This window comes from Crinia signifera, chromosome 8 (assembly GCF_055691185.1).
Source record: "Crinia signifera chromosome 8, ASM5569118v1, whole genome shotgun sequence".
Classification (NCBI taxonomy): Eukaryota; Metazoa; Chordata; class Amphibia; order Anura; family Myobatrachidae; genus Crinia; species Crinia signifera.
The window spans coordinates 52,936,496-52,962,073 of NC_139224.1; the positions used below are offsets into that span (position 1 = coordinate 52,936,496).

At 44.2% G+C, this 25,578-nt stretch overlaps 1 protein-coding gene across 6 annotated transcripts in view; it reads left to right on the forward strand.

Annotated features, from left to right (window-relative positions):
- CHL1 (cell adhesion molecule L1 like) overlaps positions 1–25,578 on the forward strand; it is a 170,708-nt gene that overhangs the window by 73,667 nt on the left and 71,463 nt on the right. For 4 of the 6 annotated variants that reach the window (XM_083156373.1, XM_083156369.1, XM_083156368.1 and 1 more), the window contains 2 exons: positions 1,003–1,169; positions 11,917–12,025. In XM_083156373.1, the coding sequence (XP_083012499.1) occupies positions 1,019–1,169; positions 11,917–12,025 (260 nt within the window). In that variant the 5' untranslated portion in view covers positions 1,003–1,018. The remainder of the gene's footprint in view (positions 1–1,002; positions 1,170–11,916; positions 12,026–25,578) is intronic. The other 2 variants (XM_083156370.1, XM_083156371.1) reach the window with 1 other exon arrangement.

Below are 25,578 nucleotides of genomic sequence, written 5' to 3' on the forward strand. Positions count from 1 at the left end.
TCAACTTTATCTGGATTGGAGGTGTCTGTTTGGCCTGGTATCCAAAATAAAGAAACCTTTATGTGAAAATAGGGATCACCTGTTAGGCGAGTGTCTGTTTGAATATCTAGCCAAAAAAGTTAGATATAGGGCCAGAACACAGCTCTATAAAGCCATGTTCTGGAACTAACCCCTCAATTCATGACATCATGATGACAGGTCTAAAGGGCAGGGATGCCACTTGTAAAGGTGCGCACACAGTAGATGACATTTTAAACGATGTGCGCAATAATTACCAGTCATAAAGATATTTTTGTGTTTAAGCCATATGCATTTAACCCTTTGAGTGCCAACATCTCAGTAAACGATGTTCAAAATATCCACCAAAGATGCCATCGTCGCTCACATTTGTTATATATATATTCAAAAATGTAGTATGTTGTGTAAAAAAAATATATATTTCCTATGTACTATAAGGTAAACATTACAGGTCATTATAATGAATAAACATGTTTGCTTGGCAATTTTTATACCAATCTTGGCAAATTCCCTTGGAACGCAAACGATTAAGCCATCTGTGAGGTTCCTACTTACCTCTCTTTACAACCCTGGCTCGATACCTGATGGCTGAAGACTATCGCTACATTTACAGGTGGCAGCCTGCATTGGGAGACTCTTTATCATAGACAGCGGAGGTACGGTACAAGTGTTACCATAATACCCTAAATATTGCTATTTCCAAAATAATTTAGATGCCAAACTGTCTTGCCATCTTATTAGAACATACACAAATGAGCAGAAAATTGGGCAGAATACATATGAGAAATCTGCTCTCACACAATTCACGTGTACAACTTGTTTCAGTTCAATCACTTAATGATTAAACAGCTGCCACAACACAACACAACAATGCGATATTATCAGTATGTAGAAGCGTTTCATCCCGTTGTGTACTATTTGTTGGGCCGTGGTTCTTTTGTGTTGTTTGTCCTTTCATGTTGAATAATAACACTGTTGTCTCAGTTTGCAGGTGCAGCAAATGCCCGATGTGCTTGATGCAGGCAGAAGGGGAACTTTACTGCTACCAAACAGCTACAATATAAGGAAAATGCTGTGTCTCTGGACACAAGTCGCTGTCTTTCTTCTCTTACTTGGGAAATGCTGCCAGGCTGCAGAGATACCATTAGTAGGTAAGATGATTTAACATGCTTTTCTGGAAGGCACTGGAAGCAGAGGCAATGGAGTCATCTGCCGCCGGGCTCCTGCTCCCATGGGAGCACCTCTCCTCCCCTGCAAGTTTGAATCAATTAATTGAAAGTGGTCAATATCGCTTCTGTGGCTGACTACCCCTCCTAACATCGTTTTTGCAAGTATTACATCCTGTGTTAGAACCCATGACCTCTCTGACTAGAGACAGACACCTATTTGGGGGCACCAATATTTTTATTGCCTCTGCATGCAATACCCTGCCAATTCATCTGGCAGCTGCCGGGCAGCGGGATCACATATGAAACATTGTATGTGGTCCTTTTTGTATACAATGTATCATATGCAATCTTAGCAAGGGCTGTGACAAATATTCATGTCAGCCTGTAGTATCTGAGACTGCGATGGGAGGCTCACGGGCAGGGCCGGTGCTAGGGTGTCCTGCGCCCTCCTGCAAACCATACATTTTGCGCCATTTCACATTGCCATTGCAACAAGCTGCAGCCCGATTGTGGGAGTGTATGCAACATGCGATCGTACTGTATGGAGGATCTCGGGTGCATGTACAGTACATGTACAGTATACGGAAATTCGTATTCATAATCATATTGATGTACTATCAATACGAATACGAATTGCTGTATTTTCGGGATAGTAAATGTCAAAAATAAGTGTATTTCTGGATACAAATACACCTACTGTATTTTTTACAAATTTCCTTTAGTAAATTTCCCCCGACATGTCATTCACAGACAGCGCTACATGCCTCAGCGCAAGTGTCTGTGAGGAAAAGGGGGCAGGTCGCATGAGGAGGACAGTGTGTGCGCGGTGCAGGGAGCTGCTCAGCCTCTCCATACTGCCGCCCGCTGTCAGACAGGCGTGCAGGTGGCAGTGACAGTGAGGGCTGAGGCAGCTTTAGCAGAGCAGGGAGGGAGACAGCGCCTTTTCAGCATGGCGCCTCCCTGCTTTGCAGGAGCTGCTGAGTGGGTAGCGCCGGCCCTGCTCACGGGAACGCCCCTCACATGCGTTCCATCAGAGCAATGCATCAGAATTGCATAAAATGTGGCCATATTGCACTAGTGGATGGCCACCTTTAAAGTGGCAGATCATAAAAGTGGCATTACATTTTCATAGGTGGGAAAAAACAGCTGTGGTTGGAGTCAATACAAAGTTGGTAGAGTTAACACACCTTTATCTTGAGCCACACTGGTAGCAGAAAAGGTCTATGCAACACACAATGGTAAGTGATGTCGTGCCGATGGCGAGCACATGTAATGCACAACAAAACAAATGTTGGCATTGTAGGCACGGGACAAATCAAGAGTGATTTCTACAGCAATTGGAGGAGAGGTTAGTATGGGGGCAGGTCTCAGGGCTAAAGGGCTCTGTGTATTGGCCCCACCCTCCAAACACAGGTCCTCATGCAGGGCCACAGATGCAAGGACATACAGCATTACCTGGAGCATACTTTGCAACATGAAAACTCTCCTCTCCAGGAGAAGTACGGAGAAGAAACCACTGCACATCACTAAGCTTCACCTTCAAAATGCAGCGATTTGCTGATCCACAGACAGTGGGCAGAACTAATTGATGCCAATTCACATCTTTAAGCCCTGCCCCCTCCATACACCTCCAGGATTCCACTACTTATTTTTGTATCCTGCCCAATTTGCTTGGTAGCAGGAAGGAAGCAGGAGATGTTGCCACTGCCATGGGTATGGGGGACTGTCCAAAAAATCAGGAGTCTCCTGGCACTTGCAGGAGAGTTGCTAAGTATGACCTGTGGCATCCAGAAGATGTTCTGAGCAGCGGCAAAGACTGCGGGTGCCTGTCTGGAGCTTACAAATTATGTTCTTGAAGACAGTACAGCAGCAATGCTGCCTGTAGATTGCCATTCCAGTTCCATTCCGCTGATAGCCAGAGCATGGACCATAGGGCAGCGACTGTGCCACCCCCAGAGCCCTGTGCTCTGTATGACAGCATACCCGTAGTAATGGCCCTGATTATTGATACGCCCATGCAGTAAGGAGCTGTGGATGGATTACATTCAAAAACAAGATTTCACTCTGCAGGACTGGGTATTTAAAGAATATATTCGAGGGCGCAGTGGTCAGTATATGGGTGTGTACTCTCTGCCGGGCCACACAGGACTTTTTCCATATAATCTTCATTTTATATACATCCTCAGCGTTGGGGGAGTCTAGGCATCAAACGATATTTTCACTGGTACATCTTTTTCACTTTATATGGGAGCATAGTTTTCTACTGCACCGTATCTGCATTTTACCATCTGAAGAAACACGTTTAAGACAGTCACAATATTCTGTAACTCTTGGCAAAATCAGAAATACGGTACGTAAGACTGGAACACACACTATTTAAGATAAGAAAGTAACCAAGTGGGACTGTGAAGTGACACTTCATGCCACACATACTTGCCTATATTATCTCTCCAGGAGATACCCAGAGAGGAGACGCAGGTGGGCGGCATCTAGGACGGGGCCCCGCTCTCTCATGGGAAAAATGCTGCAATTCTGTAGAAGTAGCTGCAGAATAAATGGATAATATAATGCAGTGCAGGCACACACTGCTTCTCACTATGGGCGATATGTATTTAAGAAGAAGTGTAGTACGGTAAGTACACGGGGGTTTAACTGCAGTTCCAAATGTACTAAAGCCCCACTGCCAGGGCACTGATGCAGAGCTTGCGTTACCCCCTTAAAGGTCTATTGCTTCTTTTCACAGTGCCGTGTGAGGGATCTTACAAGGATCCCTCCCAGCATGCCCCACGGCTGCCGGCAACTCTATGTGCATGCACAGAGGGTCTCTGTGGTCATAGACCCAGATGTCCAAGCACCAGAGCGCATCGCAAAGGGCATCTCCTATCGGGATAGCTAAACTTGCGTTACAAATTGCATATGTTAGTACATAGGGGGTTATTCTAGTTCACTCGCAAAGGCACAATCACTCTCTAATGGACAAAACCATAGGTACTTCAGGTGGGGCTGATGTAACATGTGCAGAGAGAGTTAGATTTGGGTGTTTTGTTGTATTTTTACACTGCAATATAGATATCAGTTTGAAGTACAAACCCCAACCAAATCTAATTCTCTCTGCACATGTTACATCTGCCCCACCTGCAGTGCATATGGTTTTGTCCATTAGGGAGTGATTGTGCCTTTGCGAGTGAACTTGAATAACCCCCATAGTATCAGCGTTATGGGCTGCGGGATGTACCAAAAGTGGTTGGCACATCTAGCCCATATAAATGAAACCCTCACTGTAAAAGATGCAAAGGCTTTGTTGAACATTACAAAGGGAAGGCAGATCGAAAAAGCGATAGATGCAGCAGAGCATACACAAGTCAATAGAGAAAATGGATATTCACTAGGAATATTCAGGCGCTATGACAGGGCTGGGTCTTGATTATAGCAGCTGCTCAAATGTGGGGGTAGTCTGTCCCCACCAAAAAGCACAAGAAAAATACAAGCATAAGGCAAGTGGAGCAGCGCTACTATTAAAAAAAACAATGACAATCAGGGCCGGCGCTACCCACTCAGCAGCTCCTGCAAAGCAGGGAGGCGCCATGCTGAAAAGGCGCTGTCTCCCTCCCTGCTCTGCTAAAGCTGCCTCAGCCATCACTGTCACTACCTCCTGCACGCCGCCCGCAGCGCCTGTCTGACAGCGGGCGGGCGGCAGTATAAAGAGCTGCTCCCTGTACCGCGAGTGCACACAGCCTGCACGCCACCTGCAGTGCCTGTCTGACAGTATGGAGAGGCTGAGCAGCTCCCTGCACCATGCACACACTGTCCTCCTCCTGCGACCTGCCCCCTCTTCCTCTTTTTAAATAATGGGCTGGGTTATGTGCCTAAAGGTGGCCATACACGCTGCAATAGCAGCGTGCGATGCGATGTGCGCTCCTGCGAGCATTGCATCGCACAGTACAAAAAGTTTTTGTACTGCTTTCGGATCGCATCGCACACACATTGCATGCATACCGTGCGATGCGATCTAGCCTATAACGTATGCGATTCTCGCAGCGTGTATGGGCACCTTTAGTGCCTGCAACATTTTACGGACACAGCACTGAGATAGTGTATGCATACATGTACATGCACCCAAGATCCTCCATAGGATCGCATGGTGCATACGCTCCCACAATCAGGCTGCAGCTTGTTGCAATGGCAATGTGAAAGGGCGCAAAATTTATGGTTTGCAGGAGGGCGCCGGACACCCTAGCACCGGCACTGATGACAATGATACCAGATGATTGGAGTTTATATATTATCCTTTACTGAGATAAATTAGGACCTGATCACAATTTAATACAATACAATGCAATAAAAAATTAAAAGAAAAATGGTGTAAAAACACAACAAGTTCCAGACCACTGTGGAGGGTGATTCAGTGTGGAATAAATGTGGGGAAGTTACCACATGAGTATTTGAGGTAAGTGCACATTACCGGATCCTTCTTTTGATGGTATACAGATGGTGTCAATCTATGCGGTGCAGGCAGCAACTGCTGGAGGATGATAGGGGCTTCCGCTCACCAGATGATAGGTCCTCTTATTAGGGTGAATGATGGTAGTTGAAATCACCAGAGGTTTCCTTGGAGCGCTGTCCGCCAATAAGACCATGATAGGTAAGTATTGAGGAGAGGCATCCGAGCAGAGTTCACAACCCACTAGGTCAGGCGACAGAAGATGGTGTCACCTGGGGGGGTACTGTGCTCGGTGTCTGCCAATATTGAAGAATTGAGGATCCTGGTAGTGGTAACGGGAACACTGATCCACAACAGTGAATGGTCCATAAGTGGTGTCCTGGGTCTGGAGGCACCTAACATGTTTCACTGCGTCCTGCAGCTTTATCAAAGGTGTTTGGGTTGTGTACCCTGCTCAGGTATATATACCCTACTTAATGAGGGAATCAGTAACACATGTTAAGTCCAATCACTGGTATAATATGCTATATTATGGTTAAAAATACATTTAAATAAGGAGGCAGACAAACTACATTAAACATAATGCAGTCATCTTTATCAAAATTGAAATTTAATACAGAGAATGCTAAATTATACATATTAAGTCCGATCACGTGATCGGGATTAATTTATGCTATAGGGGCATATCTGTAACAATAAAGCAATCCAGAGTTATCCCTAGTAATGTGCGTAATATAGGGCTATGTATATCATAAAATTGCCCCGTTTTGCAGAAAAAAAAAAAAATACGTTGGTGGAATAGGGTAAGTGGAACGCAAATGCGTTCCAAATATGTGATAGATCTACTTCCGCCATCACCCTGGAAGTAGATACAGAGTGGAGACGAAGAGAGGGCATTGGACGAGAACATGAAGGGAGTCTCTATGATGATTACATTCGAGGTCACGTGACCGTCACGTGACCACAGAACAGGGGGTGTTGAGACAGACGTATGTCTCGTCTACCCGCTAAGCACGTGATCAGTCATATGACGATCACATGATCGCAGGCAGAGTGACGCTGGAACGCAAATGCGTGTCAAATACATCGCAGGATCACATGACAATCATGTGCCCATGCACAGATTGACGCTGGAACGCATATGCGGATCAAGCTCAACACATCCTGTATTACCAGGCTGAAATAGGGATAGAGTGGCCTCATGGGTACCCAAATGTAAGGAGTCACATATGATAAGGAAACTGTGTTTAGATGTTTATGGAGAGAATATATTTTTGAAAAGTTACTCCATGTATGTGTTTATAATAAGTATATAATTAGTAAACTAAATCCAACCATCACGTGCCAGCAGGAACATGATACAAAGAATAAAATACATTCCAAATGAATCAAATAATGGTAAATAGTAATGGAAACATAATATACCTAAATATATTGGATATCTGCAGATCTTAAAATTTAAATATAGAGGTATGTAATTACATTTATAAGATCCCTAGACAGCAATTGTATTTCCTATCCACGGGATAAGTATAGGAATTATCAAAATTCCTGCTCCACTTGCCTTGAGCTTGTACAAGTCAATAGAGTACAGACGTATAAGGTCTAAAATATGCTTCATTGGATAATGCCGTACAAGGTATCTGACAAGGACTGTAATATATTTTACAAATATATTAACAGAAATAAATAATACATAGTCTGTTTTATTACAGCACATGTTTTAGTGTTATACGATATTGATATTTTAAAGAGCTAAATTAATAAACAACAACAAAAAAGACCCAGAGGGGATCCTGCTCCAGAGCTGAGAGTTGTCATGTTCCGCATTCAAATTGCTGCTTACACTGATAGCTCTGGCAGTGTGGAGATCTAGAACAGTGCTTTGTAACTTTCCAAGGCCATGTCTGCTCATATATCTTTGTAATGCCTTCACTTACCTGTGCTGCTGATGGCATTGCAGCAGATGTTCACTGGGCTGATCTTCCTCGCAGGTAGCATAAATGATATTCACTGACAGGTGAACATATAAATTGCAGTCACCTGTCAGTGAGCCTGTTACACATGGGGGGTTATCCTAATAGCTGCTGTGCAAATTCGCAAGGCAGAAGATGGATCAGATACATGCGCAAGATCAAACAGCAACAAAATCCAGCATATTCTGATCGTTAGCCATTCGCAAGTTGATTGACAAGAAGCCGCTGTTTGTCGGTCTCACGTTCTCTGGTAGTGTCCGGAAAATGCAGGCGTGCCTGCAGCCAGCAGTGGGGTCGTAGCAGAGGCCTCTATACATAGGCCCTGATAAGTCCTTCCTTGTCTCTGTAGGCAGGCCGCCCAGGGCCCGAACACCTTTTCTATAATAAGAAGGGAAGGGTCCTCCTGAGGTATGTCTAAAATTTAGGGAAACATAAATAAAACCTACTATGTGGCCCATGCGAAAACTATGATCCTTTTTCTCCCTTCATACTTAATCATAATGGATAAATGAGGTACCGTTTTAAAGTTGAAGTTCTCCGCTTCTGATGAATTGTTCATTTACAATTGCACATTGTATTGTTTGTTTCAAAATTGAGGTTAAAAAGTTACTTTTGGCCCTAGAGTTCTTTCCCTGGATACGTTGATATGGATCAGTTTAGCTCGGGTACTAAAATGGCTATAAATGAACCGGTTCTTCTCTCATCCTGCTACAAACCATCAACCTCGCTATAAAATGAATTATATTTTATTTGCATGCAAAATTTTCGCATGGGCCATCTAGTAACAAACAATTACTAATTATTGATTTTTATCCAGTTTTGTTGATTGTTTTTGTCAATCGGGCACCCGTTCGGACGCGGCTCCTGTCTCTGAGGTAAACAGCCAATCATAAGCGGTGGCGTTAAAAAAGGTGGTGCTGGGAGAAGCGAGACTTGCACCGCAGCCAATCACAGTGCAGGGGTGTAATTTGAATCAAGGATCCACGGCGGTACAGGCTCAAGTAACAGGAACTGGATGTTATATGCTAAGGGCAGCTGGGTGTCAAATTCGGTCTCCTGACAATCTCCAGCCGGGGATGCTTGGGTAGCTGGTGGCGTGTTGGTGCTCTCAGTTCTAGAGACACAAGAGCAACCAGCAGTAACTGTAGCTCAGCCTCCGCTCCTCAGTGACAGCTCTGTCGGCCAATTGCCACTCCACCCACCCTGCCGCTCAGCTGGCCTGACTAATGGCACCGATAGCCAATCAGCCCCCTCATTTTCTCCTGACTGACGATGGCACCAACCAATCAACAAATGGCACCGCTGACAGAGCGACCAATAGCAGAGGATAGTTCTCTATGAATAACCATCCCAATGTTATTAAAATACATATATGAAACATACGCTCCTGTACAATTGACTGTCACCCAGTCGGGTGACTTCCCCCATAAGCCTGACTTCAGCTTATTCAAAAAAAAAAAATGTTGTTGTGTTAATATCATTATTCCTGTCACTGTCAATGACATGCCCCCTTTTGCCTGTGAAAATGCCCCTTTGCCAGTGCACTTCAGATGTTGGAGGGTATGGGTCATAGTGGGTGTGGCTTTAACAGACCCAGGCACAGTTTGGGAGGGAGAGAGGTAATGACTGTTTTGTAAATATTAGAAAAGATGATGAACGAAGAAGGCACCAAACCATTAATTAGGCTTAAGTGCAGTATGTACTAGTATTTGGGCAGGTGCTTATCTACAGGCCTTACAACAGGTGATATTGATTGAAAATCGACCCATTAATAAGTGCAAAGATAACCGGTAATGTGCTGCATTATTATTTCATAATAGTTTACGCCATAAACTCAATGCCGTGGAACACAGCCCCAGGCTACTAAGCGAGATAATTACTAAACTATAAGCTATGCCTTTCCTTTTAGTCGCTGTAGTTTTATAAATTAAATAAACTTGTGGCAACATGGTACAAACCAAAGCGAATTACTCACTGCCGGAACACACAGGGCTTAATTGCTACAGTGTGTTCTTACAAGCTACATGTTTTCTATGGTGTATATTTACATTTGAGCCATTTCCAAGGTAACACCATATGTGACAAGTCCGAACCAGACACCTTCACTGTGAAAAAAACTCTGGATCTCTTATTAGGAAATAAGTGCTTCTTAGTAAAGATATTTTGTCTTGTCTGACGTCCAGTTGTATGGACTCCAGCCAGGAACAAACACAATTGTTTCGATTTTCCATTTTAATGAGCAGGGTATAAATACTGTAAGGGATAACTTCATTAATAGTTAGAAGGGATACTTTGGAATGTAAGCTCTCATTAGCAGGGCCCTCTCTCCTCATGTGCTTTTCTTAGAATATATATCTCTGCCACCCTTTTAATTGCAGTAATGCCCTTTCTGCTGATACAAATATCCATATTTACCAAGTACTTGTCCTAAATTGCCTTCTACTGCAATTCGTTAGGTTTTTTTCTTCTTGGTTTTTTTTTTTGCTCATTTATGTATTGTTAGGCGCTGCGGAACCCATGTGGCACAATATAAATATACAGTAATAATAATTTTGATATCCACAACTGTGATTGCTTAGCAGTATAATGCAGGAGTGTTTCTAATATATCTAGAAACTATTGCAAATAATATCTGTATAAATGATTCATTCTGATGTCATAATTTATAATCAGAGTTCAGTATTCATTAAGGAACTGTGTATTAATTAAATTATAAAATGGAATAATGCACCCAACAGTGAAAATAGTTTCAAATGTAAGAAATCATCTTGGGGTTTCATAATCAGCGGTGGTCCCAACCATGTACTGTGCGGGGGATGGGGGGATCGCTAAGCACATACTGTATAAACATACATATAATCATATGCCAGATGGATACCCAGGGGATCAGCAGCGCTGTAAGCATCGGGTGACAAGCGGTGCCCGTCAATCAGCATAAACCATCACACACTCTTAATCCCACCCCTGGACTTCCAATCCCCAGGGATCCATACAGCATATATGTTACCTAAATGATAACGTATGTTCATAAGTGCTCAGTGATCCCCTCTGGATTACATGGTCAGTGCTGCAGCCTGGGGACTGCATACCCCCCAACTTGTGAAGAACGTGAATCGTGACCCCGCATGCCGAAGGTGCCTGGCGGAAGTTTGGGGGCATGACCTAGTTACAAGGGGCATGGCCTATGTTTGTGGCCCTCCCATGAGGCCAAGACCCCATTTTTGTCGCTGTGGGGGCATGGCCAGCGGCACTGTTAGCTGCTGGCCATGCCCCCAGTTCCTCGATCTTCCACATCATTTTGTGGTCACTACCATCGAATGATGTGGGTGTTCACCCACAAGCTGTGAATAGATGTTTATGTTAAGGGGGGGTGGGTGGCCCAGCATTCGCCGAGTGGGGTTTTGTGGACTCACAAAGCTGCAAATTTGCAGCTTTGCGAATCAACCAAAGTAACCCCCTGAGTGTAATAATAATAATAATTATTATTATTATTATCATTCATTTCCTGCTTGTTGTGATATCCTGAGTGTTAAAGCTTGTGGGTATATAGAAGGATCTGAAAACATTCACTTTTTTAGAAAGCATGCATCAGGCATAGAGGTTATTATGTGGCCCTTGTTGCTATAAATGAATAGCCTTATGCACTATGGATGTACAGGTTCGGCTTCCTGGAAACCGACACCATCTGAACTAGATTCCGAGAGAATCTAAGGTCCAGCTCAGGTTTTCCTGCCAGGCTCAGATTCCAAAACATGGTGTCGGATCTTGCATCCAGCAGTGTATTTATAATGGGTGCAATGTGGGGCCCACCACACACACACTGAACCCATTTTTTTTAATAATTACTGCTACATATTCCCGTGGTGACAGCAGCAGCACTGCAGAAATCACCAGATAAATGCTGGCAATGGGGCACTTAATCATAATGCCATACATACATAGAATGAACTGGTAGAGGAAATAGTTAAGCCACCGTTCCTATAAAACCTATGGGGGAAGGCAGTTATTGAGAGTAATTGAATCCTTATTTTGCAAAGCAGCCAGAAGCCTACATTCTGAAGGTTTCACCAGAAAATTGTCTCTCCATTGCTTCTGTAAATCCCTTCTTGAATTATTATATAATTTTATATATATATATATATATATATATGTTATACATATATGCATGTTTTGAAATATATCTATATATATATATCTATATATATATATCTATATATATATAGATATATATATATATCTATATATATATAGATATATATAATTTTTCATAATTGTATGTTATTTTACCTTGCTAATCTCTCATTCTTTACAGTGGAGCAGTTACCCACAATTGTTGAAGCCACCCAAGGAGTCCAAGTTGCTTTTCCTGTGGGAGAAGATTTCACCTTACAATGTGAAGCAAAAGGAAACCCAGCCCCAGAGTAAGTTATCTGATAAAGATTTTAATAACAATTGTTATTTTATGATCGTATACTTTCCTAATGTTTGTGCGCATCTGGAATTTTCCATTGAATATCATCCATCATTGAGCTCCGCAATTTTTTTTATAAGATTACACCGTGTGGGACAGTAGGTTGTTCGTGGCCATTTTCCAAGTGATTTATGCATGCGCAATCCAGATGTCCCAGGCCCAATGTGTGGACACCATGTTCTTGGAGACTTGTGCACAGGGCCGGTGCAAGCCCCCCCGCCCGCCCCAGGCAAAGCCCCCCGTGCCGGCCGGCGGACGATACTGTGGGGCGGGGGGGTTCGGCGGGTGCGTTACGGCACGGAGGCGGGAGTGTGTGCGGGCGATAGTGGGGGGTGTTGGTTCGGTGGGTGCGTTACGGCATGGGGGGGGAGTGTGTGCGGGCGATACTGCCGCACTGAAATCCCCCCAGCGGGGAGCAGGAAGCGGGCAGCGCGGAGGGGGAAGCGTTAATTAATGGGTGGGATGGGGGTCGGGAAGGGGAGAGGGAGGAGGATGACATACTCACCTGCTCCCTGCTCCCTCTCTATGGTACCTCGGCGGTTCAGTACCGCCCTCCAGTGGCCGGCGCCCTAGGAAAATGCCTAGTCCTGCCTAGTGGTGGCGCCGGCCCTGCTTGTGCATGTATAGCACACTCTGGCATAAAGCATGAGCCTACTCACTGCCCAAGAGGAGCCTGCACACCGGCCTATCCAAACAATTGTCGGTTGCTTGTCTCCCTAGCAGATAACATCACTGCCACCTATGCAGTGGGATCTTCTCGGTGTCCAGCATCCATGTGATTTCAGTGTTTGGACACATATGCATCACCCATGGGCATTTGTCTTATAGTGTCAGTTTTAACTGGCAATTATTTACTACTGCATTGTAATCTGGAATACTGTAATCTGGAATCTGTTAATTTATGATAATTTTCAAATAATTGTGCACACTCACAAGGTAATATCCTTTGAAAGCACCTTCCGATTCTATCACAGCATTGAGTCTTTTTGAACAGGTCTCTGTCAAGTTCACAGGCCTGGACTTTACAGTTGTAGCCCACCCTTCCTTGTATACAATGTCAAGGTCCATGAAATTGAGGGGATCTCCTATACACACGGTCGCCGAAAGGTATTCTGTGCCCTGGTCAAATTTTGGGGGTGTAGTCTAATCGTGGGAGGCGTGGCCACCTACCATGATTAGACCTCGACCCCAAAAATGTTTAGAGGGGGGTGAAGAAACAGTCTAAAGTCGAGGGGAGGTGTTATTGCCCCCACCCCCTTTAGCACGCTGTCAGTGAGACGCTCATGCTGAGCCTGCTGTCAGCACAGCACAGATGATGTAGAAATGTGTGCTGCTACTGCTCGGGAGGGACGGAGGGGGAAGGGGGAGAGGTCGGACCTCCAGCAAGCCCGCGCCCGGGTAATTAGTACTCCCCACTACCCCCCTCTCTCGGCAGCCCTGCCCACACACAGCCCTTTTTAGGTCATTTCGCAGGTCTCAGAGGATCTAAGGTCTGACTGGACCCTTCCTAGATTTTGATCTTCCTTTTCTGAAGTCATTTCTTTGTTGGCTTGGATGTTTGCTTTGTATTGTTATCAAGTTTGAAGGTGAATTCCCGCTTCATCTCCAGCTTTCTGTCAGAGACCATCAGCTCTTGTGCCAAAAATAGAAGCAGCACAATGTTGCCACCACCAGGCTCTTGGTGTTCTTTGTGGCAATCATATATTTTTAAATTAAGGCCACAAAGTTCTAGCTTTGGTTCATCAGACCATAGTTTCCCACATGTATTTGTTGCAAAATGATATGAAAAATGGCTTACCTTTTCCCATCCAATAGCACAGACTTGTGCATAGCATAGAAGACTGTTGTCCATAGCTGCCTACCCTCCTGCATTCTGCAGGAGACTCCCTGAAATAGCAGCAATCTCCCTCTCTGCCTCATTATTCTAGCAATCTCCCTCATTTCACCTTGCCCCCATTACACTGCTAAATTTTTTGAGGGAAAAGGAATGAGAGATAGATACATTTACATTGAATCATCAGCAACATTTCCCAGCACTTTACCAAGTATAGTAGCTCTTACTAACTGCTTTGGGGATCATCTACATTTGTATATAAGTTATTTTAAAAGATTCCTCTGAGATGTAGCAGTACACACCCACGCTTCTAGGTGCCACATTCACAATCTCTTTTCACAATCTCTCCATATATGGAACTAGACACACCCTTTGGGAGGAGCATGACACGTTCCCTCAATGGGGCGCTGTGCACAATTCTAATACCTATAATCTGGGAAAATGTGTCTAAAAATCGCCACACATGCAGACCAGGTTCTGACAGGTGAATTGGCCAGAACCCTGCACAGATCATTGAGATCTGTGCATGGTCCTGTCTTAAAAAATGTGTACATTTTTTTTTTTTAAATGGTGTGGGGTCCCCCCTCATTGAGCCGGACCTAGTTCCAAAAATACGGGGGACAAAAAGCGTAAGGTTCCCCCGTATTTCTGAAACCAGCCCCGGACTCTTGGACCAGTCCTGGTTCCAAGAATACAAAAATTTGGGTTGGGATCATTTGGTCTACAGCATGATGGTCGACAGTCATTAGGTCGACACCATTAGGTCGACATGGGAAAAGGTCGACATGGGTCTAGGGCGACATGGGAAAAGGTCGAAAGGTCATTAGTTCGACAGATCGTTAGTTCGACAGGTCATTAGTTCGCCATGTCGACAGTCAAAAGGTCGACATGGGGTTTTTCATTGTTTTTTTTTACCTGGATGTAAACACAGTCGACTTGGACACAGTTTAAAGTGCACCACATCCCCTCGCATCGCTCCCTGCGCTCGCAATTGCGTCGGGCACGGTGCCTCACTACGCTCGTCACACTATTTTATTCTCCCACCACCCCCTAGTGGATGGTAGGGCATGAAATACCGCCTGTCGGCACATGTCGGCTCAAAAAACAGTGAAAAACCCCCTGTCGACCTTTTGACTGTCGACCTAGACACTGTCGAACTAATGACCTGTCGAACTAACGACCTGTCGAACTAATGACCTGTTCAACCTAGAACCATGTCGACCTTTTCCTATGTCGACCTAGACCCATGTCGACCTTTCCCCATGTCGACCTAATGATGTCGACCCAATGACTGTCGACCATCATGCTGTAGACCAAATGACCGCATCCTCCAAAATTCTGGGGGTCCCCCATATTTTGAAACCAGCTGTCAGTGCGGGGTGAGCTGGCTCTGGAGAAGGGAGACCAGCGCTGGACCCTGGGTTGGTAAGTATATTGGTGTAAAAGTGAGGTGTGTGTTTGTGTGTGTAATAATGTTATACTTTTCTGTGTGTGTCTTTAATTTAACATTCTTTTTACAGGTGGACTACAAGTCCCAGCGGGCCCATTAATGCCCCGCATGCTGGGACTTGTGGTTCTCCAAGTCCCAGCATGCGGGGGAGGCCTGCTGGCACTTGTAGTTCACTTGTATAAAGCAATGTTAGGAATGAATGGTTTAACCCTATCAGGTCGGTGTACAATGTCCTGGGACACTGGTGACAGCCCCAGGCTTCAGCCCTGGAAGGGTGAAGCCTGGGAGGGGGACCCCTTTATTAGTGGGGGTCCTCACTCCTCCAGGTACCCCGTCCAAGGCTGACCAGCCACGGTGCTCATGTTTAGGCCGGGGGACCTTATGTAAAAAGTGTCCCCCGGCTGTGGCATGACACCGCGGGCTGTTGGAGCCCGGTGCTGGTTTCAAAATACGAGGGACCCCCAGAATTTTTGTCCCCCGTACTTTTGGAACCAGGTCCAGCTCAATGAGCCCGAGGCTGGTAATGCTCAGGAGGGGGGACCTCACGCTATTTTTAAAAAAAATATTTTTTAAACACAAATTCGCACATTTCCTCAAATTCGCACATTTTCATGCCTAAAAAAATTGCATATTTTCATGAGTAAAAATTGCACATTATCGCACTTAATCGCACTTTTTTTTGCCCGGAATACGCACCTCATTAAATATGCGAATTTGCGGCAAAAAAGGCGAATTTGAAAATGACTAAAAATCGCATTCTATTAAATGTCACCCTAGTTGTCAGAAGTAGGCAAGTATGCTGTTGTCACATGCGGTTCCTGACTGAAATCACCATTTCCTGTCTTTTACTCTGGAGTGACATCATGATATTGGCAATCTCATTGTTGTGCCCCATTGTCTCCACTCAGAGAGTCTTAGGGGTAAATGTGGGAGTTTTAGAAGTGAGAGCTTATAGCTTCTAATAAATAATAATATATATATATATAATAGTAATTTATGTAGCACTTTCTAGAGGATACTAGCAAAATCTGACTGTTTGCTGTAGGCGACATCTCTCTCTCACCCTTTAGTACCCCTTACAGTATCCATTGGGACCTGTAATACCTTTTATTAACATACACCTCTCTTAATTGGTACCTTTCAACAATGACATAGAAACAGAGCAATATAGAATTATGGCATATAATTTGGCCCATGAGCACATGTACATGCACACACTAGGGTTATTATTTTTTTCTGGTGCCAATTAATCTACCAGTATTTTTATGGATTTTGGGAGAAAGCCACAGTATCTGGAGGCAACCCACACAAGCATGGAGAGAGTATACAAACTCCACACAAATAGGACTTTGGTGGGAATCAAATCCAGGACCTTAAGATGTGATGCAGAAATGATTAATACTTAAGTATACCCACTGTACTCCCATGATTAGAATCCACAAGCTGCTTGATCTCTTCACAAGCTGCAGATGTTGGGGAGTAGCCTCCAGGCTCAGCAGACTGACTGCATGTCAGAATACGTGCCAGCTAGGAGTTTATGAGGCTTTCTTTATAATGGGTCACTGGTGCCTGGGTGGTGAACTGGGAGAGAGCGGCATAGCTGCAGGGTCATTACTAGGCACATTAAGAATGTGCAGAGTCAGACCCATATCTAATTACACCCAAGCCCAATGCAGGGGTCTAGGGTGGTGGTCATTAGACAGGGGTCTGCAATAGGGGTTTGGGTTATTACATTGTACATACTGTATATCTGTATATTAAAAGAAAAGGGCATTATGTGTAAGGGGCATTACTGTGAGCATTGTGAATAAGTCAGGGTTGCCAACTTTTACAGTTTCCTCTCCGGGAGAACCCCAGAGAGGAGACTGTCAGCATCACTTCTGGGGGGCGGGGCCTGATGGAGACATCATCAGTCCCTGCCCCCAGTGATGCAAATCCTGCAATATGCGGGTCTCCGTTGAGGAGGTGGAGCTAAATATGCCCGATCTGCATATTTAGCCCCGCCCCTTTTGACAAAACGCAATTTCAAGCTTCTGCCAACAGGTAAATGAGGGGGGGAAGGGGATCGCCGGAATCCGGGAGGGTTGCCCACCTTTCTGGGGGGCCGGGAGGGGGACCCGATTTTCGGGATCCTCCCGGCCATTCCGGGAGGGTTGGCAACCCTGGAATAAGTGGCTTATTGGGTATAAGAGGCACTACTGAGTATTGTAACATGAATAAGGGGCACTACTTTGTGCAGTAATGTGAATAAGGGTCACTATTATATGTTGCAATATGAATCAGGGGCTCTATGTGTAGTTTAATATGAATAGGATAGAATGCTACATCATTTGGATTGGAGTTACTAGTGTGTGACCATAACCCTTTCATGGTAGACCACACCCCTTTTTTGTGGCAATGTCATGCACTGTCCCTTTATAAATTATGGTAGGGTCACATAAATCTATATTCACTTACCCCCCAAACAAAAGTTATGTTTGGGTCTGCCCTGTCAGGAACATCTGGTTTTATTTGGGATTAATAACTGTTATGGTGCACATACACTTGTGCGATTGGATGCGTTTGGACATCGAAATGCAATGTCCCATAGCATACGATAACATCTTAAGTACTTTTTTCCAGCACCTGATGTCACATGCCACCTGTCGCATGCCATCGGGTGCTGGAACAGGGCTGTCGGGCGTCGGTGGAGCGGGCGGCGCATACGATCACACATGCAATGCGATAAATATTATGTGCAGTACAAATTTATTGAAGTGTCCTTCGCGTTAATACAATCCTTCGATTTATGGCACAGATGTGGTCGAAATCGAAGGATTGTATGCAATATCACCCTAGTCCAATGGTTCCCAAACTGTGTGCTGTGGCACCCTGGAGTGCCTTGGGAGACCTGCTGGGGTGCACTGGGTAGGTGGTCCAGGACCAATTAAATTTTTTTATGTCCATTATAATAATCAAATTGTGGACAAATAGAAGTGAATCCTGTCCAATACCACATAACTGATCCTAAGGATGAGATAGAAACACAATTTTTATTTAAATATATATTTGTTTCTGACTTTCTCAATGAGAAACCTTTAGCCTAGGAATGCCACGAAAACATTTCTGATGCTTCAGGGTGCCGTGATTCAAAAAATTTGGGAACCCCTGCCCTAGTGTATGTAGGACATACCTTTCATTGCTCAGACACGTATGCAAATTTCCTATGAACATAAATTTGGATTTGATTGATGAACTCTGAACACAGTTATAGGTTCTTTACAAGATTGTTCTCTTGAATTTTGTAGGTTTCCATTCTCCATTAAAGGTCATACATGATGTATCTTGATATCAGGATTAACGTGGTAAAAACATTTTAGACTTTTAGTTTAAACTAAAAAACGATTACCATTAAAACATTAACTCATTCAAATTATTAGTCATATTTAGTCATAATTGTGCATATAAATGTTTCTAATTGACTGTGAATTTATGTAATTTCGACATTGACTGATTTCATTTGTTCCTGTGGTCAATGTGAAATTAAAAGGAGAGTTTGATGTAAATCAGTTTGACAATTTTATTTTGTTAATATCATATAAATAAATGTACATACAGTGGGTGAAATGTAATAGGATGAGAGATTCAGAAAGTGAGAGATATGGTAAGACATCTCCAGATTTTTTAAAGCGGCAATCATTTACTTTGCAAAACCAGTTTGATTTTGCCGTTTAAATGATTGCCGCTTTAAATAAACTGGAGATTTCTTACCTAATCTCTCACTTTCTGATTCTATCATCCTATTACATTTCACCCAGTATATCTTTTCACTCTTCACTTTTCACTATACTAGGGAAGTACACTATTCTGAGTGTGCTTCTCTGGCTTGCACCTTTGAAAGTATATGGCAGGCAGTGGCGCCAGCAGTGTAAAGAGCTTCATATGATCTCATACATGACAGAAGATGCAAAACGGGGTGTGTAATACGTGAAAAAACTTTGCCCAAGTTACACTGTTTTTCTGGCACTGTTATTTAACCCCTTCCCGACATTTGACGTACATGTACGTCATGGTCGGGAAGGACTTCCCGACATTTGACGTACATGTACGTCATGACTTCTAACTGTGTCTAGAGACGCAGTGACAGTTAGGTGATGTCTGCTGTCCCTGACAGCAGACATCCCCCCTCGCCGCCCAGGGGGGGCAGGGGTGCCCCCCCCGGTCGGCGATCGCTGTGATTGGCTGTTCAAATCTGAACAGCCATTCACAGCGTTTCCTGTGTTACCGGCGGCTAAGCCGCTCGGTAACACAGGGATCGGTGGTGATCGGTGCTGTCAAGTACAGCACCGATCACCTCCGATGTGCAGCCCCCCCTCCAACCTGCCGGGCACTCACCCGGCAGCAGCAGCAGCTCCCCCGGCTCCCCCGGAACGTCTGAAGCGCACGCAGCGCTGACCTCCTCCCCCCTCCCCCCCGCAGCAGCAGCAGCAGCATCAAGCTGCAGAAAAAGTAAAAAAAATAAATATATGCACTAAAAAACTATATATATATATATATATATATATATATATATATATATATATATATATATACACACACATATATATATATATATATGTGTATGTATATATATATATGTATATATATATATATATACACACATATATATATATGTGTGTGTGTGTGTGTGTGTGTGTATATACCGCACCGATCGCCAGCCCCCCCCCCTCCCACCCGGCAGCCCCCCTCCCTCCCACCCACCCGGCTGCCGCAGCACCAGCACCCCTCCCACCCCCCCGCCAGCCGCAGCGCCAGCCCCCCTCCCAAAGCTGGTGACTAAAATGGGGTCACTTGTGGGGGGGTTCCACTGTATTGGTGCTTCGGGGGTCTTGCTAATGCGACATAGCACCCACCATTCATTCCACCACCAAAAATCACTCCTTCCCTTCTGAGTCCTGCCATGCACCCAACTGGTATTTTTTGGTCACACGTGAGGCATTGCCGTACTCAGGAGAAATTGGGGCACAGATTTTGGGGTGCTTTGTGTCCTTCATTCCTTGTGAAAATAAAAAATTTTGAGCCAGAACTGCATTTTTCTGTAAAAAATTACATTTTTTTACACAAAAATGCAGATCTGGCTCAAAATTTTTCATTTTCACAAGGAATGAAGGAGACAAAGCACCCCAAAATCTGTGCCCCAATTTCTCCCGAGTACGGCAATGCCTCATGTGTGACCAAAAAATACCAGTTGGGTGCATGGCAGGACTCAGAAGGGAAGGAGTGATTTTTGGATTTTGCAGCACAGATTCTGGTTGAATGACCCCCGAAACACCCATACAGTGGAACCCCCCCACAAGTGACCCCATTTTGCAAACTACACCCTTCAGGGAATTCATCAAGGGGTATAGTGTACATTTCAAACCCCCCGGGGTTTCACCAATTTTGATACAACTGAGCTGTGAAAATGAAAAATTATTTTTTTTCATTTTCACTGCCCAGTTGTACCACAATTGGTGAAACCCCTGGGGGTTTGAAATGTACACTATACCCCTAGATGAATTCCCTGAAGGGTGTAGTTTGCAAAATGGGGTCACTTGTGGGGGGGTACCTAACTTTTAGCATCTTATGGTGCCTAGAAACCTACATTGTGCCTAAAAAATAATCTCATAAAAAGGAGGCTCCAAAATCAAGTAGGTGCTCCTTCTATTATGAAGCCTGTGGTTTGGTCACCGTGCACACTAGGGCCACATATAGGATATTTATGAAAACCAAAGAATTGGGGGAATCAATTTTTAGTCACATTTCTCTAGTAAAATCTACTGTGTTCCTTAGAAAAATGTATTAAAATTGCAAATCTGCAAAAAAAATGAAATTTTGAAATTTCACCTACACTTTCTTTTAATTCCTGTGAAACACCTAAAGGGTTAACAAACTTCCAAAATGCTGTTTTGAATACTGTGAGGGGTGCAGTTTTTGAAATGGCATCATTTATGGGGGTGTCTCACATACAAGTCACTCAAAGTCACATCATAACTGACCTGGTCCCTAAAAAAATCAGAGTTTGAAATTTTCTTGAAAATTTGAGAATTTGCTATTCATATTTGAAGCCTCCTAGTGTCCAAAAAAATGGAAAGGAGGTTGAAATAATGATTGCAACATAAAGTAGACATATGGTCTTTGTTAGTTATTAACTATTTTGAGTGGTATGTTTATTTGTCTCACAAGCAGAAAATGTGACATTTTGCAAATTGCAAAATTTTCCATTTTTTCACGACATTTTGGTATTTTTCACAAAAAAACACAGACTGTATCGACCCAAATTTACCACTAACTTGAAGTACAATGTGTCACGAGAAAACAATCTCAAAATCACTGGGATAAGTTAAAGCAAAAAAAAGTTATCCCCACTTAAGTGAAACATGTCAGATTTGAAAAAAATGGCTCTGTCAGGAACGCAAAAACTGGCTCTGTCAGGAAGGGGTTAAAAATGAATAGTGGGGGTAAGAAAATAATTTTTTGGTGGGTCCACTGCTGCTGCAGGTGTTTTATATGAGTCAGCTAGAACTCATAAAGATACAAAAATTGGGGCTGGGTTCTTAACCCCTTCCCGACATTTGACGTATATATAAGTCATGGCCGGGAAGTACTTCCCGACACATGACGTATATATACGTCATGACTTCTAACTGTCACTGCGTCTAGAGACGCAGTGACAGAGGGACGATGTCTGCTGTCCCTGACAGCAGACATGTCCCTGCATGCCCAGGGGGGGCTGCGATGCAGCCCCCCCGTCGGCGATCGCTGTGATTGGCTGTTCAGTGTGAACAGCCAATTACAGCGTTTTCTGTGTCACCGGCGAATAACGTTCGCCGGTGACACGGGATCGGAGGTGATTGGTGCTGTAAAGTACAGCACCAATCACCGCGGGGTGTAAGGGTGACACTGGTGTCACCCCACCTCACCCCGCCCGCCCCCAAAGGCCGTGATTGGTCCGTCGGACCGACGGACCAATCACAGCCATGGAGGGGGGTTTAAACTAACGGGGACTACACTGCAGACGCCATTCCGGTCTGGAATAGCGTGCAGTGCGGTCACCGTGCCCAGCTGTCGCCATTTACTGACCAGAACTTTGCTCAATACTTACCTGATCACTGCTTGGGATCTTGCTTCATCTTGTGACATCCTGTGCTGTGTTGTGCTGTGTTGTGCTGCTGCAGTGTCATCGAGTTAGAGAGAGAGAGAGATAGAGAGAGAGAGATAGAGAGGCCTAGTGACAGAGAGTGCTATATTTTGTGCTGCTGCAGTGTAATAGAGTTATAGATAGAGAGATAGAGAGAGATAGAGAGAGAGAGAGAGATAGAGATAGAGAGATAGTGACAGATCGTGCTATATATTTTTTATATAACTGACTGCTGCCCCCCCTTTTGTGCTGATCAGTATAAATTAACTGATCAGCAACTTTTTGGGGGCGCAGGGTATTTTTTATATATATATATACCTGTCAGTGCTGCTGCTGCAGTGTCATAGAGTGATAGATAGTGAGAGATAGAGAGATAGAGAGATAGTGACAGAGAGTGATAGAGACTGCTATATTTTGTGTCTGCTGCCCCCCTTTTGTGCACCCCCAGCAACTTTTTGGGGGTGCAGGGGTTATTTTTCATATATATAACTGTCAGTGCTGCTGCTGCAGTGTCACAGAGTGATAGATAGTGAGAGATAGAGAGATAGAGAGAGATAGTGACAGAGAGTGATAGAGAGTGCTAAATTTTGTGTCTTCTGCCCCCGCCTTTTGTGCTGATCACTATATCTGAGGTGATCAGCAACTTTTTAGGGGTGCAGAGGTTTTTTTTTTTTATATATACCTGCCAGTTGCACTGTCAGTTGCACCAAAGGTTGTGCACCTGCTGCCCCTCACTGGTAATCAGTGTCGCATCACTGATCACCTTTTTTTTTTTGTGTGTGCTGTGGGGTCTTTTTTTAATTTTTTTTTTTACACACACTGTGATTTTGGGGGTGTCCTGTGGCCGCTGTGCGCTGATCAGTGACGTACATCACTGATCATCTTTTTCGGCACAGGGTTGATCTATTTTTTATTTTTTTTTTGATCAAATTCCTGTTGCCTTTGAGCGCTGTTCAGTGACGGACGTTACTGACCAACATCTGTGCTCAATTTTTGGCGCAGGACCTTTTTTTATTTTTTTTTAACCCCTTCAATTTTTTTTTTTAACCCCTTCAATTTTTTTTTTTTTTTAACCCCTTCATTTTTTTTTTTTTGTATAAAGTATTTTTTTTTTCTGCACTACATACACACTACACACTACATACCCCCCTGGTTGAAATAAAGGTTGTACCCCCCCCCTACACTATACACGTGTTGAAACATTTCACTACCAGTAACACAAAAATAAAAATGGCATCCCAAATGTTATCCCAAATGTCATCCCAGTCATCCAGAAGAATGTATTCAGCAGAGGAGGCATATGCCATGCTTGCTTCTGACTCTGACACAGCCAGTGATGCAAGCGGGGAATTTGAAGGATTTGCCTTAAGCTCCTCTTCCTCCTCTGGTGATGAGGGACCCCCTCAAAGACGCCCCCGTAGAGCAGCTGAGACCCCCCCCCCAATAATTGATCTCGTATGGACCCCACCACCAGACAATTTTGAGCCCCAGGTTCCTGAGTTTTTGGCCATGCCAGGAATCCAATTTGATTCCACAGGTTTTAGAGAAATTGACTTTTTCAAATGATTTTTCTCTGATGATTTTATAAATTTAATGGTGGACCAAACTAATTTATATGCCCAGCAGTTTATTGCTCAAAACCCCACGTCATCATTTGCTAGGTGGACCCCTGTAGATGCAGTAGAGATGATGACGTTTTGGGGTCTGGTGTTTCATATGGGCATAGTAAAAAAGCCAGAAATTAGGCAATATTGGAGTACAGATGTTCTGTACAGCACCCCATTTTACCGTATGGCCATGCCCCGGGCTCGATTTGAGACGATCCTTAAATTTTTGCATTACAACGATAATGCACAGTGCCCACCCAGAGATGATCCCACCTTTGACCGGCTATTCAAAGTCAGGCCGGTCATTGATCATTTCAGTGCCAAATTTGAAGAGATGTACATCCCAGATAAATTCATTTGCATAGACGAGTCCCTTATACATTTTAAAGGAAGGGTTAAATTCCGCCAGTACCTTCCCAGTAAGAGGGCAAGGTATGGCATAAAAATGTATAAGCTGTGTGAAAGCACCTCAGGGTACACCCACAGGTTTAGGGTATATGAAGGGAAGGATTCAAGAATTGAACCGCCAGAATGCCCCCCCTCCCTCGTAGGTGTTAGTGGAAAAATTGTCTGGGATTTAGTGCACCCCTTCCTGGATAAAAATTATCACCTCTATGTGGATAACTTTTACACTAGCATCCCCCTGTTTAAGGCCCTTGGTTCAAGAGGTACAGCAGCTTGCGGTACTGTGCGCAAGAACCAAAGAGGCCTCCCAAAAACGCACATTGCCCAAGTAATGAGAAGGGGTGAAAGCAGGGGAATATGCACCGAAAATATGTTGTTGGTCAAATATAAGGACAAGAGGGATGTCCTTATACTGACAACAATTCACGGAGACAGTACCACCTCCGTCCCTGTACGAGGTACCAGTACCCACACCTCAAAACCTAATTGTATCCTGGATTACAATAGGTACATGGGCGGAGTGGATCTTTCAGATCAGGAACTGAAGCCGTACAGTGCCCTGCGGAAAACAAAAATCTGGTACAAGAAGCTGGCCGTGTATATCATCCAGATGGCACTGTATAACGCTTACGTGCTATTCGGTTCTACCGGCCAGAGGGGGACATTTATGCACTTTCAAGAGGAAGTCATAAAGGGCCTAGTATTTGGGAACCAGCAGGCAGAGGGCCCCAGTACTTCTAGTACTGGCCCCCGTATTGTACCAGGGCAGCATTTTCCGAACGAAATCCCCTCCACTGCAAGAAAGGGCAGGACACAAAAAAGGTGCAAAGTTTGCTATAAAAAGGGAATAAGAAAGGAAACTATTTTCCACTGTGAAACTTGCCCCGACAAACCCGGCCTATGTATAAAGGAGTGTTTTAAAATATACCACACATCTATGGATTATTAGGTTCATCAGTTCACCGTGCTTCGGGGGTCTTGCTAATGCCACATAGCACCCACCAACATTCCACCAGAATCTGAGCTGCAAAATCCAAAAATCACTCCT